Here is a 17,147-nt window from a genome sequence, read left to right as displayed (position 1 = left end):
CAACAGTGGTGCAAGCACAGTACTGTTCAGTTTGATGGGGCAGGAGATGGTTTGACCGAGCAGTGAATTATGAAAGGAGATCCTTGGGTATAGGATGGACTTAACCCAACAGATCTTCCTATTGGCAGCAAACTCACTTTGTCTTGAGCGAGAGGCGCCCAACCTTACTGTAGTAAGGGAGTATTTTATGGCCCTGTTTTCCTAAAGTTGCCCGTATTTAAAAATAATGCATGTCTAAAGTAATTACACTGTTGGAGCTGCAAATATACCTGTTGGATCCTTGGTCTACAACAACCACCACCTCTCGATCTCCTCTCTATTTTTAGATCACGCCTGTTACTACCGACAGGATGATTTGAAAACTCAATAGACAAGCCACAGGATGGAAAAAACATGTGGAGGTCCATATTCAAAAGCATTTAGCCAGCTAACTCAGTAGTTAACTTTCTAAACTAATATTTGGGCATTTATCCGGATAAATTATATCCGACTAATAAAATAGCTGGCTAGAATTTAGCCAGCAACTTAGGAACATTCCAGGAGCGTAACTGGGAGGAGTTGAATTAACTGACTATTTTTACTGGCTAAGTATGGTCGGGCCAAAGAGCTGTCCTAAAGTTAGCTGCTTAAAATTTAACCAGCTAACTTTAAGATAGCCAGGTATATTCCATAGTGCAACTGCACTTTTGCATATGCTTCTAAAGTTAGTCAGATACATTTCTCTGGGTAACTTTGCTATCCAGACTGTGTCTGAATATGGACCTCTAAACTTCTTTCACTTTAGATAGGGGGATAGGCTCTCCTAACACAGGATGGTTGGTCAACCTCTCGATGATGATACTAGAACAAAATGGCTGACATCAGGATACAGAATGGCACATAAAGGTAATTAGAATGCGCTGCTGACGCTGGATGGCTGGGCTTCCCAAACTTATCCTACACCCAAGTCAGGAATAGCAACAATGAATATGCGTAAGACAAATTTGTACACATTGGAGACCACTCCCTATATATGCAAATTCATGTCATGCATATTCACTGTGGATGTCTTGAACGTCTGACTAGCTGTGTGGTCCCCAAGACAGATTTGGGAATCACTGTTGAATGGCTATCACCTTCCAGTACACCTAGTTTAACAAGAGCTGCCAAAAGGAAAATTTTGGCCATCCTAGCGCCTTGTGGCATGTGTAGCCTTTGCTTCTTTTGGTCTGAAATCAGCACTGAAAGGTACCAGAAAGCATCAAGAAGTGGGATGTCAAAACTTCAGGACTGGCCTAGATACTCCTCCTAGGAACAGGGTCACCCAGTCCAAGTTAAAGGTTCAAATTATTCTTCTAAGCAATCTGCTGTGGGAGACTGGCTAAGGCCTTCAGGTGAGTTTGCACACTTACATGTCCATTCTGTGAGGTTTGGGGAGAAGGATTCAGACGTCCCACACACAGCTGCCATGCTCAAGGTGAAAGAACTCCCCGTAGACAGGTTGCGGAAGACATAGCTGGTGACGCCGTGCCCGACCGTGACATCTCTGAGCGCTTCCTGGGATCCAGCACTGTATAAAATCAATCTGTAGAAATCTCTTCCACCTGCGGGCTCCGTCCAGGTAGCATGCAGTGATGCAGAGCTTCCTCGATTGGCAAGGCTCACCTCGGCAGGGGCGAGGGGAACTGCGGCAGAATGAGAAGTTAGGGGCTGTCATGTTTGAAGGGTTTGCTTTCCTCAAGAGAGGCACATACAGCTCAAGGCAGTCACTTTGTCACCACAAGGAAAGGACCTATATGGTCTCAAAAGCTCAAATATATTAGGTTATGTGATATTTGTATATTGCTTTCCTTAGATATAGTCCAACCCAAAGCGGTTCACAAAACATAAGAATAATACAATACATAGCAATGCATCATACAAATAACACATCAAAAATACAACAAACAACAACAACATACATCAAGTATGGCTAATTCTTATGCTGGTCCTATACAAGGTATCACAGCCTGTAAAGAATGCAGGTTCGGGCATTAGGTACTGTAAAACATTCCTTATTTGCCCTTGTATAGCGACAACAGGGTCCTATACTTGGGGAATTAACAAAACCAGTTCCTTTCACCAAACTTTCAGATCCATTCATTTCCAAGTTTTTCTTTGGGGAAGTAAATGGCATATCATTTTAGGTGGCTATGACAGGGTTTGCCTGACTTATTCCTAGGATACACACCTAGAGGCAAAACAGAACAAACTTTGCCTACCCATGATTACGCTCTGCTAAAAATGTTGCATCATCTATGAGCCTAGGTGCAGGGGAAAAAGAATCTATTTTTTTCCTCTTTTATATTCACCTGAGCTTTCAAAATAAAATCTATGAGAAAATGGCTAACCTATATTTCTCTCTCATTTTCTATGAACCTTGCTGAGAAGTTAAACACGGCTGAAGGCAGATATTTTTATAATCACACCTTCCCACTAATGCGCTCAAGGTATGGAACAACGGAATAGCAGTGCAACACAACAATACAATATTAGGCTTAGCGCAGCAGTCAGTGTGTAGGACCCCAGCAGGGAGGGACGATGGGGCATGCATTGGGCTTACATGTGCAGGCTGTGGCGTTCTGCGAGATGGACGTGTAGCGCTGTCCGGACACTGCCTGCACCTCCACATAGTACCAAGAGCCCGCCAGCAGCCCTGTCAGGGTAATGTCGCTCCTCTCTCTGCTTGCAATCAGCTGCTTCATCACTGAGTTTTCTCCTCGCTTGTAGAGGGAGACCAAATACCCTTCCCTCTCACCAGCGGGGGTCTCCCACTGTGCAATCAAAGCTGAGGAGTTTCCTCCACTCGTTAGCTTTAGAGAGGATGGTGAGAGTGGGTCTAGGGAGAGAAGAACATCGAGGAAAAAAAATCAGGTTACACTGAATTAAATTTCCTTCCCACGGTGCAAAATCAAGATGGTAGGTCAAGATAATCCTTAACTCCTATACCTCTCAGTTTGCAATGAATGCTCTGGGAGGAGTGGCCTAGTGGTTAGATCAACAGGCTACGACCCCTAGAAGTCAGGGTTCAAATCCTGCTTCTCCTGCTGTCATTCATTGTGACCTTGGGCAAGTCACTTCACCCTCAGGTACAAACGTAGGGTCTCATTTACTAAGCAGTTTTCCCTATAGACACAGAATGGGAGAATATCCTTAGTAAATCAGGCCCTTAGACTGTAAGACCTGTGGGGACAGGGAAATATCCACTGAATGTAACTTGCCTTGAGCTTGCATCTGGAAAGGTCATTAAATCCACAGGGGTGGCCAACACTCATCCTCAAGAGCTACAATCAGGCCTGGTTTTCAGGATATCCATCACGAAGATGCGTGAGATATATCTGCATGTGCCGTCTCCATCGTATTCACGTATATCTCACGCATCTTCATGGCGGACATCTTGAAAAGCAGACCCAACTGTCATCCCTGAGGACAGGCGTTAGCCACCTGAGGTATATGGTGCTCTGTTGGGTTACCACCCGGCTCCAGGTCATGAGGAACAAGAAATTATATCATTAATACATGAATTAAAAATGTGTCACTTTTTTAGACCACTGCTTTTCTTTGCTTTTCGGATGAGCTATTCCTCGTTTCTCAACTCATTCATAAGTATTCTTGAAGTGTGAAAAACTTATGAGGTGGGAGTCAAAAAAACCAGGGCTGACTCGGCTGGTCCTTCCCACCCAGCAGCGGGGCAGCCACCCTACCGGGGGAGGAGGCAGAGGGATCTGGAGGGAAGGCGAAGGGTCAGTGGCACTCTTTCACAAAGGGCAGACTCGGCTAGTACTGCCTTGACCCCACGGCTCTGCAGGTACAAGTCCTCTTAAAAAGGAAGGGTGAGAAGTCTGCGGCTGCCAGGGGTTAACGCAAGGCCTGGATTAGCCTGGTCTTTCTGACTTGGAACCATCTGGTCACCTTAGACCACAACAACTTTCCCAGGGGGGGAGGGAGGGGGTGGACAGAAGAGAAGGGGTGTAAAAAGACTTTGTCCACTCCCAGACTGAAAGAGCAGCTTAGGTGCAACTCCAGATTATGTAAATCAGAGATTCCCAAACCTGTCCTGGGAGATCCCCAGCCAGCTGGATTTTCAGGATATTCACAATGGATATGCGTGAGATAAATTTGCATGCGCTGCCTCCACGGCATGCAAATTTATCTCATGCATATTCACTGCAGATATCCAGGACAGTTTGGGAATCACCGATGTAAGTGTTATTTCATTTCTAGCCTGAAACTCGCACTCACTGGTCTAGTCGGAATATTTAGCAGATATCCATCCGGGTAAGAAAAATAAATAACTAGTCAGAAGCTTAATTCACATTGGCCCAACTGGCAGTCAGTTATTAGCTAACATTAAAAACCTACTTGGAGGGTATAAAAAAAATGTCCCTGATGTTTTTTTTAGTGCTGTCTGATTTATATTTGCTAATATGCTACTGCATTTGGAAATGGGCATGCTCAATTAAGGACCCTCCCCATATCATTAAATGTCCCGATCTTTGACCTGGGACACCGGAAGCAACTGGCGCTTGATAATTCCTTCTGCATTACTGCTGGCTTAAAACGCAGTTGTTTGCCACAAGCCAATAAGATCTTATTAATACTGGATATCCAGGACTTGATCAATCAACTCTGTGCCGGTCTCCTTTACACTGCACACAGACACAGCCCGAGAAGAAGACAGGTCTCCTTTACACTGCACACAGACACAGCCCGAGAACAAGACAGGTCTCCTTTACACTGCACACAGACACAGCCCGAGAACAAGACAGGTCTCCTTTACACTGCACACAGACACAGCCCGAGAACAAGACAGGTCTCCTTTACACTGCACACAGACACAGCCCGACAACAAGACAGGTCTCCTTTACACTGCACACAGACACAGCCCGAGAACAAGACAGGTCTCCTTTACACTGCACACAGACACAGCCCGAGAACAAGACAGGTCTCCTTTACACAGCTGCAAGGTGCCGACCAGGCAGTTCTCCTTTCCTCTTATCCCCAGGAGCACCGCCAGAGGATTGGGTAGTTCTCCTCTACGTTTCCACATTTCCTAGAGCAACATCTGGCTAACAGATCATTTGAGCTGCAGGATTTCTAGGCTGGTTTTTATGCAATTCCGCTTCCTTCTATTATTTTTAAGATCCTTTAAGCATTACTTGGCTTTGGGCGCTGGGACACACAGCCAGCCTCTATCATGCCCGCGCATGGAAATCATCGCCCATCACTTCTAGTACATGGAAACCTTGTGTTCTTTCTGCGATGCTGGGAGGAGGGACGGTGGGGACCCCCCCTCCCCCACCGAGTACTGGACTGAGACCTGAAGCTCTTCCTAGCCCTTTTCGCTGGATTCCAGTTTTCACCTGACTCTTAATCAAAAAAGGATCCCATGCGTGTAGCACACCTGTAGTGCGCTTTTAAGGCACGCAGTGTGCACGCGCCATGCATGGACTTCTGCATGAAAGAATCCTGAACCGGGGCGTCTGTGGGCTCTTTGACATTTTACGTGGGGGGTGGGGTTACCATGGAGCTCCATGGCCCCAGGGTGAGGCTGAGACAGGCCTGGTTTTCCATCCATTGCATGCATGAAGGCCGAGCTCCCCAGGTCGATATTCGAGGCGCGCTCGGCGCTGTTTAGCTGGATAGGTGTAACTTAGGCGGTGAAGAGGCGGCCACTGAATACGCTCTTATGTTCAGTGGCTGCTGCTTTAGTCGCGTAAGTCATTTATATGGCTAAAACGTTAGCCGCATAACTTGTGGGCGTGTAGTGGGCAGATTGGGGCAGAGCGAGTTAGCCGTCTAAGTTATGTGGTTAACTAGTAATATTCGGTCTTAGCCGCATAAATTAACTGGCTAAGCTAGACATGTCATAGAGCTTGTCTATCTCTATGGCATGTCTAGCTTACATGGCATGGCTAAGCACAAATATATGTGCATACGTTCAGCGACATAGCAATGCCATATATACCTTGTAACTTAAGTTCTATCCGGCCAAGCTACTGAAACTGCAGCTTTGAATACTGACCTCCTTGTGTCTTAAGAAAGAGGAAGTACAAGGTCCTGCATGCACTGGAAATACAACCAGGGCTGGTTCAACCTTGCCCTACAGGCATGGAACTACACTGTAATCCCAGCTGGTGAGTCTTAACCCTGTGGCACCCAGCAATGGATTAATCGAGCATCGTGCTCCCTGCTGGTTTAATGAACTGATTTTGGCTGCTGCTCCAGTGAAGACAGGCCGCTCTTATATAAGTTGTTGCCTTTTTACTGGCTTTAGGATGCTGCATGATCATTGGTTCCTGGCAGGACTGGCCTCCCTCTAAGGCAGGGTTTCCCGGGCCTGCCCTGGTGACCTCACAGCCAGTCGAGTTTTCGGAATATCTGCAATGATTATGCATGAAATCCATTTGCATACATCGGAGACTCGGCAGAGGCACTTTTCTCTCATGCAGAATACGCTGAAAATGCCGACTGGCTGTGAGGTCACCTCACCAGGACAGGTTTGGAGAGCCCCTGTCTTAGGACCAAGTGGTCGGTTCCTGAGTCCAGCTTTTGATGCCGGGGTCCTCCTGCTCCATCAGTGCCCAGGGATTAGACGCCAGTTTGCCATCCCTTCATGGGTCTAGGGACAGAGCTTTGCTCATGCTGAAATCCAGGTAACGCCAGAGGCTGGGTGGTCATCGCCTGGAATAAGCACTTAGGGCCAGATTTAAGGATGGAGCAGAAAGTCTGGAAGTCTGTGTGCAAGAATGCATGGTTCCCCCGAGGCGATAACTTTCCTGCAGTTTCTGAACACTAAAATAAATGAATTCCCCAGAAACCGTCCAAGCATTTGCTAGACTTTTCCCCAATTCCTAAATCTAGCTCTTTCAGGAAAAAATCTCACATGCACCTGCCACACCTGTTTCCTTGTCCTCCACCTGGTTCTCAATTTACCTGTCTTCGAAAAATGAAAGACCCAGATGGGGATGGGGCAAGGTGGTTCAGGAGCATGAGGGAGATAGGTCTCCGAGGCCTGCTTCACAGTCCCAGGGGGAGGGAGCCTTGCTCAGTGACCAATGGGAGGGGAGGGGGCACCTAATTCAGACGCAGGGTGCACGAGCACCAAATTCTGGAGGGATTCGAGTGTATGGCCCCTATCTGAGGCATCGTTATTGCAATGACCGAGCTAGATAGAAGGGTGGGATTAAAATGGGGGGGGTGAGGGGAAGGAGAGGGAAAAGCCTCCATGTGGTTGCGAATGAAAGCTCCTGATTTGCACGATTCTGACTGAGGTGGAAACTATCAGGCCAAAAACAAGAAGAAAATGAAAAGACGGGAGGGTCATCCAGAGGAGCACAGGAACCTGTGAATCTCAGGTGACGAATAGCGCAGCGGGGCTCTCTCGCCATTCTGGCTTCTGACTGGTGACAAACAGCGAGGCAGGAACTGGTTTTAAACTTACATGTGTACCCCGTTACTTTCTGGGAAACCGCCTGATAAGGGCCAGCCAGAGACACTACTTCAACCAGGTACTGCGTGCCGGGGTCCAAGTCATTCAAGCTGACACCGGTAGCGCCTGGCTCCACAGAGACGTTTCGCAGAAGCCTATGCGACCGCTGGCCGTACAGCCAGACCCGACGATCCGTCCCTCCGCCCCCCGAATCCGTCCAGCGGATGTGCAGAATGGGCGAGGTTGGGACATTCGTCACAGTCACGTTATCCACTGGCAGAGGATCTGAATTAAAAAACACAAACAAACAGTTCAATAAAAACACACATGGAGTATGGACGACATGATCTGAAGTACTTAATGATGAACTTCAAGCTTTTAAAAAGCCTCCTTAGGGCATTCAGCAGGATTCATTCCCTGTATTTTTGGTCCCTGGCACCCACCCATAAGAATATTTGCTCCCTCCCTGCTAGTGCTCCAGCCCACTACGGCAGATTCCTGATAGGCCCTAGAGGGGGGTTACAGAAGAAAGCCCAGGAATTGTGCAGAAAGCAACTCCATTTTTCACAGGGTGTATAGCACTGTATTTAGATTTTATATAGTGCTATTTTTTTATACATTTAATAAAGTTGGGTTTTTTTTAGCCTACGCACAATTAAGCTGTTGAATCTTTTAGCGGAGGATGCTGTCAATTCTAATAGAACAGATGGGTTTAAAATAGATTTGGAAAAATTCCTGTAGATCAGGCTCATTAACAATTATAAGCCAGGGAGACTCAGGCATGGCCTCCACTTTCTTCCAGGAGCAAGCAACAGAGACTGGATCTCCCCTGAAGGACTTGCCGGCTACTTCCAAGTAACTCCTACTGGCCAGGGTCAGAGACGGGAAGCTGGACTCGAGGGGGCCACTGGTCTGACCCAGCATGGCACTTATAGTGAGGAGCATTCCAATCCTAGCAGGGAAAGGCGGCTAAAAAACAAGATGACAAAACGTATGCCGGAGAGACACGATAGGTGGCAGACCGCAGGCTCCTGCAGGCGTCAGAAACGTTTCTGCTTATCTCCATGGAACTGACGGCAGCTCCTGTTCCATTTATTTATTTATTGTGTGGGCGCACGTTAGGGAGAAAGCCATGGGAATAATGTCACGCAGCATGACACGGGATCTTCATCGATTAGCTGGCCCTGGTGAAACCCGGGACTCAGAGGTTGTGTGTGCGGGCATCCATGCCTCAAGTGATCAGCGCATTCACGAGGCAGATCCTGCAGGACTCCATGTCTGACATAGCTCCAAAGACAAAAGGAAGAAAGCCAGACAAGGGAGCCTGGTCAAGTTCCAGAAAGGCTGTCTTCAAGAAGAGTTTGAGCGCTATGCGCTGAGAAAGGAGGACGTGACTTGCAACCTCTTAGCTGGGTAGGGCTCTCTGTCACTGCCTCTAACTACTGAATTCTTCTTATTGCCAGAAAAACGGGACTCATTCCAAAGTACATTCCAAACAAACAGAACTATTATTTTCTAGTAATGCTAGCACTCAGCCTAAGACATAACATAATAGAGAATCACTGATTAAATCTGGGTACGTAGACTTACACAGCCAAGCTGAGGTAGCTGCATAAGATACAAGGATAGTTAAAGATACCAAGGGTTTCAACAACTGTGTACATTTGTCCCCTTAATAAGAGAACCAGTTCCCAAACTCGTTTCCCCACTCCTCTACTCCACAGCTTAACATACTACCAGCAATGACATTTATTACTTCTCCTCCAGTGATATCCTCTCCTTGCACATTGCAGTGTCGACATCCAGCTTACATCAGGAATTCATGTCAGCGCTCACAACTCTGCCACATAGAATCCGTACTCCAAAAATCATAAGACTCTGTTCCCTTCAGAATCTCCTTCTCCAACCCCATCCATAGGCCATAGGGAGGGACATCCCCGACCTCCGGGCTCTTGCCGTTCGGAGGTTCTCCTATACCACTCTTCCCATTGACTCCACCTTCACCTCCATCAGAACTCAGGTCGGGCCCCCTGGTTGTCCCTACTTGAGGAGGCACAACACTTACTGGGCTTTGTCTCAGTGAAGAGACCAACTCACTGCCTCGGACCTTTCTTCTTGAGGGGGAAAGACCCTGCAGGGCCCTCCTACTGAGAGGCTGCCCCAGGCTGAACCCCCTAGTGATGGAAAGACAAACTCCCTCCAAAGGAACCACTTCTCCATTTACACAGCCAAGATGCATAGTGTAATTTTCCGGGAAGGCCTTCTCATGGCTATTCTGAATATCACCACTTACATTTCAGTTAACATGAAAAGGCTGGTCACACTTTATAGAAATATTCTCCCATCCAGAATGGTATTTCTTTTTTTTTTTTTTTAGTGACGGTTGGACTCCCTGTATGGGAGACCCATCACAAAAGACATCACAGTCACAGCGTCCATACAAAACCATGCTAAAAATAGCAATAAGAATACAACACATCACAGTTACTGCATCCATTCAGAGATAATACAATAAAGAAATTATAACCAGTTCCATAAATAACAACAATAAAATCTAAAAATGCTAAGTTTATTTAGAAAGCCAGGCCTTTACAGCTTTTCTGAATTTCATATACTTGGGCCTCTAAGCTATTCTTCCAAAGGGAAGGTATTCCAGAGAAGTGGTGCCTGGTATAGAAATACTGATCCTTCTGTGCCTTCTAATCTCATTTGAGATGGAACGATCTAAGGACAGGAGAGATCTAGACAGATGATACTTGATGAAAACATTGGATAAATATTGAGGTGAGTCCTGATAAAGACATCTAAACACCAAACAAAGAATTTTTAAATTTAATATGGCAACCAATGTGGTAGCTCTACTGCCAGGGATACATGATCAAAGCTTTCCAGCCCTAGAACAAGCCTAACTAAGGCATATTGTAGTAACTTCAATCTCTTCAACTGAATACCACATAATCCCTGGTAGAGAGCCTTACAACAGTCTATTCCAGACAAAACAAAAGCATGAACTAGCCTTTGAAGGTTATGTTTGTTGATAAAAGATCTTAATCGGCGAAGACGTCTCAAATGAAAAAGGAACCACGAACTACAGATAAAATTCGGTGTGACATAGTTGTGCATTGCATCTATCCTGATTCCTAAGGATATCACAATATCTTAATATCCATACCAGACATACAAGGAATAATCTTTACAGGCAAATTATGTCTGCTTATCCATAAAGCCTCTGACTTATAATTTAAAAACCATTTTGCAATAAAATCTAACCAAGCATTAAAATTAGCCAGTTCATGTCTATCATGAGCTCTGCCATAGGCCACAACCTCTATATTATCCACATAAAAGAAAACCCACTTGTAACCTAGTCCCTGAATGAATGTAGCAAGTGGAACACGATAAAAATTAAATTGTGATGAGGCCAAAACAGAGCTCAGAGGTACTCCAAAATCTAATGGTCTGCCCTCAGAAAGCTCGTTTTCCCCAGCTCACCTGAAAGTCACGATCCTTCAAAAAAAAAAAAAAAAAAAGAGAGAGAGGTAAACCAAGATAATAAAGTATCATCAAATCCACTATCATTGAGCCAAGTCAATAAAAGTTGGTGGCCTACTAGATCAAATACTGCACTCGTATAATTATAAGCAATGTATCATTCCCTACATCAGACTTCAGACTCAACCATAATCTCATTCATAAGGGCTAGGCCTACATAGCAACATAGTAACGATGGCAGACAAAGACAAAATGGTCCTTCCAGTCTGCCCAGTAAGCTTCCCTAGGTAACAACTGCCGCTCCGTGCAGGTTACCCCTATGCTTCTCTTAAGGGTAGTGACTGCCACTCCGTGCAGTTATCCCCCAAGCTTTATGATAACCCATTAAAAATTTCAGCTAGCAACATTTTTTACTGGGTGATGAGCCTTCTTGAAAATTCAGACAGTGCTGCTTGACGTGCTTTGCTTATGAACTTGGCCATAGAAGCCGTCCTGGGCTTTTTCCCCTTTGCCTGAGTTTCAGTATCCCAGAGCATAGAAGTCAGGGCCCTCTTGGTTATTGTCTGAATCCAATTCCCCTTTCCCCCCCCCCCCCCCTCTGCCGTCTAAGCGGGGAGCAATGTTGCAGTTGCATTAAGAGCATCAAGGCTTATCGGTTAAGAGTAGTAACCGTCACACCAGCGAGTTACCCCCATGCACGCTTTGCCTGTTCCCTTTAGGACTTGGCCGTAGAAGCCGTCCTTTGCTTTTTCCCTTATGTCTGCATATCAGTATCCCAGACCGTAGAAGCAGGGGCCCTCGGTTGTTTTCTGAATCCAATTCCCCTTTCCCCTGCTGTCTAAGTGGAAGCAATGTTGCAGTTGTATTAAAAGCCTCGAGGGTTATTAAGGGGAGTAATCTCCATGCCTTCTGCTAAGGGTAGTAACTGCCGTACCAGCAAGTTACCCTCTTGCATGCATTTCTTCATTTGCTAGGCATTCACCACCCTTTCTGTGAAGAAACATCTCCTGATGCTGGTTCTGAGTCATCCCCCTCCTGAAGTTTAATTTTGTGATCCCTAGTTCTATTTTTTTCTATGAGTGCACCTTCCATGCGGTGACCAGCATGGAGCTCAGATTGCCTCAGATTGCCAGGATTTTATCAAAACAGAGCTGTAGTTGATTTGCTACCACCTTTTCAATAATCTTTCCAAGAAATAGATTAGGGATAGGTTGATAATGCTTAAACCTCTGCTGGATCAAGTGATGACGTCTTAAAAAATGGGTGAATTATAGCTCGCTTCAAGCAAGCCAGAAGTTTGCCCGGTGATACACTTGTGTTTATTATCAATATGAGATATTCATAAGCCCCAGTTCAGGATTTTGACTGGTATTGGAAACTAAAGACATCAACCAGGTATTGCTAAAAATGTTTTAAGTGGGAGAGAAGGAGAACAGGCCCAGCACTGCCGCTGGCAGCCAAAAAAGGGAGAGACTGGCCCTGTGAGAGTAAGTACCAGTGTATGAGGGTGCATGTGGGTGTGTGTGTATCAATATGTACATTGGACATAGCTTAGCACAGGTTAAGCATAAGAATTATTAAAGCCTGAAACACTGTCTCAGCACACTGTCTCTGGCTGTTACTGATGAGCTGATAAGGTAGGAGGCAAGAGACATTTGGTTCCTCGAACATTTGTTGTTCTAAGAGATAACACTGATGAGTGCCAGAATTCAGGAGACTAGTGCAGGATATCTCCCTAACAGCCATAGCCAGAGCTGTAAATCTTACTGTAATTGTGAGTCTTAATTGCTATAGCTTGACAACTCCAGATGGCTAATGTCAGAGCTATGGGTGCAAATTGAAACATCTAAATTGCAGATACTGGACTAAAGTCAGAGAGAATAAGATATATAAAGCTGTGTGCAAGGGTGAGTCGTTGAATGAGCCACGAACAAGAGAGCGAATAGCTTCTAGCTGTGGAGTTCCTGTTTTGAGAATACACAATTCTAAAGCAGGGAAGACCTATGAGGAGATTATTCTTTGTAAAATACCTTTTCTTTATTCTTATCTCTGTGACTGCAATCTTATTTACTTGATTATTCTATGTAATGCCTACCGTGATGTTGTGTGTTTGTACTGATATTCATTATGGTATTGTTTCTCTTTGCTGATTTCATACCATATATTTACAACATTTAGTAAACTAAGTTTTGCTTTTACCAGATTGGGTGCAGAGTGTTCTATGACGTAATATATAACCACTCAGCCTACGTTTTGCATTACCTTGGGCCACACCGTTTTGCTGTGCTCCATGGAAGTATCGTAATCTAGAGCTGCCGCCAGGTTTCTCTCAACCCCTGCAACATGTCCATGGCAAATAATGTGATTTCCACAAAACTCATGTTATTCCTTGCAGTCTTCAGTCCTAGGAGGGTGGTGGCTGAGGCTCAAGGAAGGAACACTTGGGCCCTTAGGATTTAGAAGCAGCTTGGGCCTAGGAGGACTTGCAAGCAAAAGCAAAAGAGAGGGCCAGAGGCTAGAGCTGGTGAAAGAGAAGTTACGCCTCGATTTCATTCAAGAGTGCCTAGAGTGTCTTCAGAAGTGGAGTTGCTGTTTGGAGCCAGGCAGAAAGGCTGCTAAGTGAGTGGCACTGCACGGAGCTGCTGCTGAAAGGATTGTCTTCTCATGAGGAATTTCCATGTTTTCCTACTCAAGGAGGAGATGGGGAAAAGCCAGGGAGGGTTCGATCCTCCAAAGAGTGCCTCATAGCTAGCAGATAGATGAAAAGAAAAATCCCCTAGTGTATGAATATTATGCATTGACTGAATTTGCTTCTGGCTTTCTGGACTTTATTTTCTGTATGGATGCTTCCAGATCCAAGTGTATTCATTGCAAGTTAATTGATCTGCATCAAATACCACAATAAAAGGTTTCGATTTTAGACAACAGCTGGCTGTGTGCTGCGTCTAAAGGACTTGAAAAATTCTAACTTCTTCCAGTCAAGAAAGAACCCAGCAGCACGGATCACAACTCAGCTCTGCACTCCCTAAACCCTACTAGTCAGTGGAAAAGGGGTTACCCATTGGATTGGGTGAAGATATGAAGAAAAGAAGGACATTTTGTAATGAAAACATCGGACAACTTATGTAAATGCAAGGAAAACAGAGCCCCCAACCCCACCCCTCCCAGCTATAAAGTCATCACCTTCATAGAACAATCAACTTCTTGGTTGCTCTCCCAAATAACCCATCCCTACAATACCCACCTTCATAGGCTGCTGTGTTATTGCACGTTTAACTATCAGAATTACACCCAGCACTAGAGTTAGAAATGTCTGATCAGTACTCACAGGTCCACTCTGTGACTGCTTGTGAAGTTGACCAATAGGGCCCAGCCACAGCTGTCACCTGCAGGATGTATTGTTGTCCGGGCTGAAGGCCATCCACAGTACAGTTCTGTTCACTCCCTCCCAATGACATATTTTTTTCCATGTGGTGGCCCACACTGGAGAGCTGGAGGGAATATCCATCCCGATCTCCCGGGGCCCTGCCCCATGATGCAGTGAGGCTGGAGGTCTTCCTTTCATTGGTTAGCTTCACTTTGGATGGAGCCAAAGGGTCTGAAATGTAACACAACTGTACTACATTCACTATGCAACGACCGTGCTAAGAACAACTGACGAAGCACATAGCGGAAAAAAGAAAGGCAAGGGTTGAAGGAACACAACTTGTAATGTAAAAAACACAGCAACTTTGCAGACCTTCTGAAAAATATTTTCCAGCTTCTCAAAGGTGCACTTTTTTTTTCCTGTTTCTCCATGAGGGCTGGCATGCTACTGGAAGAATCAGCAGAAAAACATTTTGAATGATCTAAATCACTCTAGATTTGTTGAAATATCTTTTACTAGGACCTACATTCCCAAAGAGGATTACAAGCAATGAAGCTTTCACTGCCATCTCTGGGTGTGACCTCTCCAAGGAAGAGCCCCCCCAAGTGCTCTCAGCTCTCGGACACCACCAGCTTTGGAAAATTAGTATCTTGATCCAGTAAAAGGTATTACACAGTCAGTTTCCTCCGGGACTAACACAGCTAGCTTTATCTCCGCACTGTCTAACCTGGGGCTTCTCAAACCTGTCCTGGAGATCCCAAAGCGAGTCAGATTTTCCAGATATCCACATTGAATATACATGAGATACATTTGCATACACTGGAGACCTAGTATATACAACATTTATCTCATGCATATTTAAAGTGAATATCCTGAAATTCCCAAAAGTCTTTGGCATCGCCAAGATGCGTTTGGGAAGTCCTGATCTAACCTGCCCAGTTAAATGCACGAACTCTGCTGAGCAGTGGGGTCTGCAATACCCAACTCAAACGATGTGATGACAGTGAAAGAGCATGAAATGGTGGTCCCTTAACCTTACAGAGCATCAAACCAATACAACCCCTCGAGGTCTCATCTTGAGATTACAAAGAGACACTACAGTGGCCTCTCAAGAACTCAGTTGCATGTTTCAAACACATTCTTTTTTCAGATGCATGCAGGCTTCAAAGCAGCAGAGATATGCATACAGCAGGGAGACTATACAGCTCCACATTCAGAGGAACGAGATCGACCAGTTCTGGTTCCACACCACTGCATGTAAGGAGAAGCAGTTCTGATTCCCTTATTGAGGTCCCCAAGGAAAGCAGGACTACATCTCCCAATGTTCAATGGGAGAACAACCAAGAATGGCTGTGCTTGTTTCTACCAAGCATGGAACCGTATGGTCGCCCTATACATACAAGAGGAATCAGTTTATACTGCTAGAAAGATTTGATTCCTCCTAACCCAGGGATTCATCAGCTAACCAGATAGGTCAATTTTGCCTTCCCTATCATATACGCCAGACAGGACTCTTCTAGATACTCACATGTCCAGTTCGTGGCTGTTAGCTCAAGGGATTTGTAAGGACCAGCGACGGCAGACACCCGAACAGTGTATGGACGGCCTGGGACCAAGCCTTGGAAGGTGAGATTGGTAGAACCTGGGCTGACGGTCACATTTTTCAGCGGCGCTGGTGACATGGCTTCGAAGAGGGAGACGGTAAAATGAGGTGCGGGACCGGCAGCGGGCTGGCTCCAGGATACCCGCAGCGAGGTGCTAGTCCCCCGATTCTGGAGGCTCAGCATTGCCGGAGGTAAAGGATCTGCAAAAACCCGAAAGAGTGAGTGCAGCAGCATCGTACAGTATAACCTCCTCCAGGGAGCAACTCTGCTAATCTTATTCCATATTCTCTCTCCTCCACCCCTTTTATTTATAATGGTTTTGGATAATACAAATATTCACTTTGTACAACAGACCCAGCCGCTGTTTTAGCAGATTTCATTCTCAGCTCTTCCACGTCTGTGTCTCGGGGCCCTGATGTCTGCTCCCCTGAGGTCTCTCTTCAGCTCTTCTGGCTGTATTCATACTCTGGGTGAATCAGGACTGCTGCAGTCTCCTCCCCTGAGGTCTTTCTGCAGCTGTTCTGTGTCTCTCTGTTTCAACTCCCATTCATGCTTTATTATTTTTCGTAACTGGGCTTTTAAAGCAATTGCTTGCTTTTACAGCCAGTCCTCTCTTTTGGATGGCTGCATACGGAGCGGGATTTAGGCCCAGGCAACGTAAGCAAGCGCCTAGGGTGCCAAATTCTGAAGGTGCCCAAAAGCTGGGACTCCCAGCAGTGAAATCCTCCATTCCTGTTCCTCTGCCTACGGGCAGCATAATCTTAAACCCAGCTGTCGGCAATGCCGGGTGAGCCAACATCCACAGCAGCATATACGGCCCTTAGGAGCAGATAAAAGGTGTTGAGCTTTCAGTTTGGATATCAGATTTACTAGAATGTCTTCCTCCTCAGTCTCCTTCATTAATTGTCTTATTAGAGCTTTAGTTATTTAAATTGCTGAGGGATAAGACAGCAAGTGTCAGTGCAGCCGAGGGAACTGCAGCCGAATCAAGAGCCCCTGAGAGCAGAGGAGGACTTGGCACTGGATAAAAGCCAAGGACTGTCTAACTTGCTAAGTTATTGCTTGCTGAGGGGAGTGGGACTGATTGGGCTTTGAAGTCTTCCTCTCTTTGGGAATGTGAACGAGCTGTTTCCTTGCTTCCTTTTCCTACCCACCCCTGTTTTAAATCTACATTTATAGACTATTCCTCAGTTAGAAGCAGGGGAAAATGAATGTAACAGGAACCAACGAGTGC

The 17,147-nt window shown here is 45.7% G+C and overlaps 1 protein-coding gene across 6 annotated transcripts in view; it reads right to left on the bottom strand.

The window, feature by feature from the left end:
* Positions 1–17,147, bottom strand: part of LOC115073798 (receptor-type tyrosine-protein phosphatase V-like) — an 80,178-nt gene that overhangs the window by 37,978 nt on the left and 25,053 nt on the right. For 5 of the 6 annotated variants that reach the window (XM_029572589.1, XM_029572593.1, XM_029572591.1 and 2 more), the window contains 5 exons: positions 15,838–16,113; positions 14,271–14,540; positions 7,463–7,735; positions 2,582–2,857; positions 1,392–1,664 (listed from right to left, as the gene is read on the bottom strand). In XM_029572589.1, coding sequence (XP_029428449.1) covers positions 1,392–1,664; positions 2,582–2,857; positions 7,463–7,735; positions 14,271–14,540; positions 15,838–16,113 — 1,368 coding nt within the window. The remainder of the gene's footprint in view (positions 1–1,391; positions 1,665–2,581; positions 2,858–7,462; positions 7,736–14,270; positions 14,541–15,837; positions 16,114–17,147) is intronic. The other variant, XM_029572592.1, reaches the window with a different exon arrangement.

This window comes from Rhinatrema bivittatum, chromosome 12, assembly GCF_901001135.1.
Source record: "Rhinatrema bivittatum chromosome 12, aRhiBiv1.1, whole genome shotgun sequence".
Taxonomy (NCBI): domain Eukaryota; kingdom Metazoa; phylum Chordata; class Amphibia; order Gymnophiona; family Rhinatrematidae; genus Rhinatrema; species Rhinatrema bivittatum.
The sequence above is the reverse complement of the archived record's forward strand: the minus strand, read 5'-3'. Positions and strand labels throughout refer to the sequence as shown.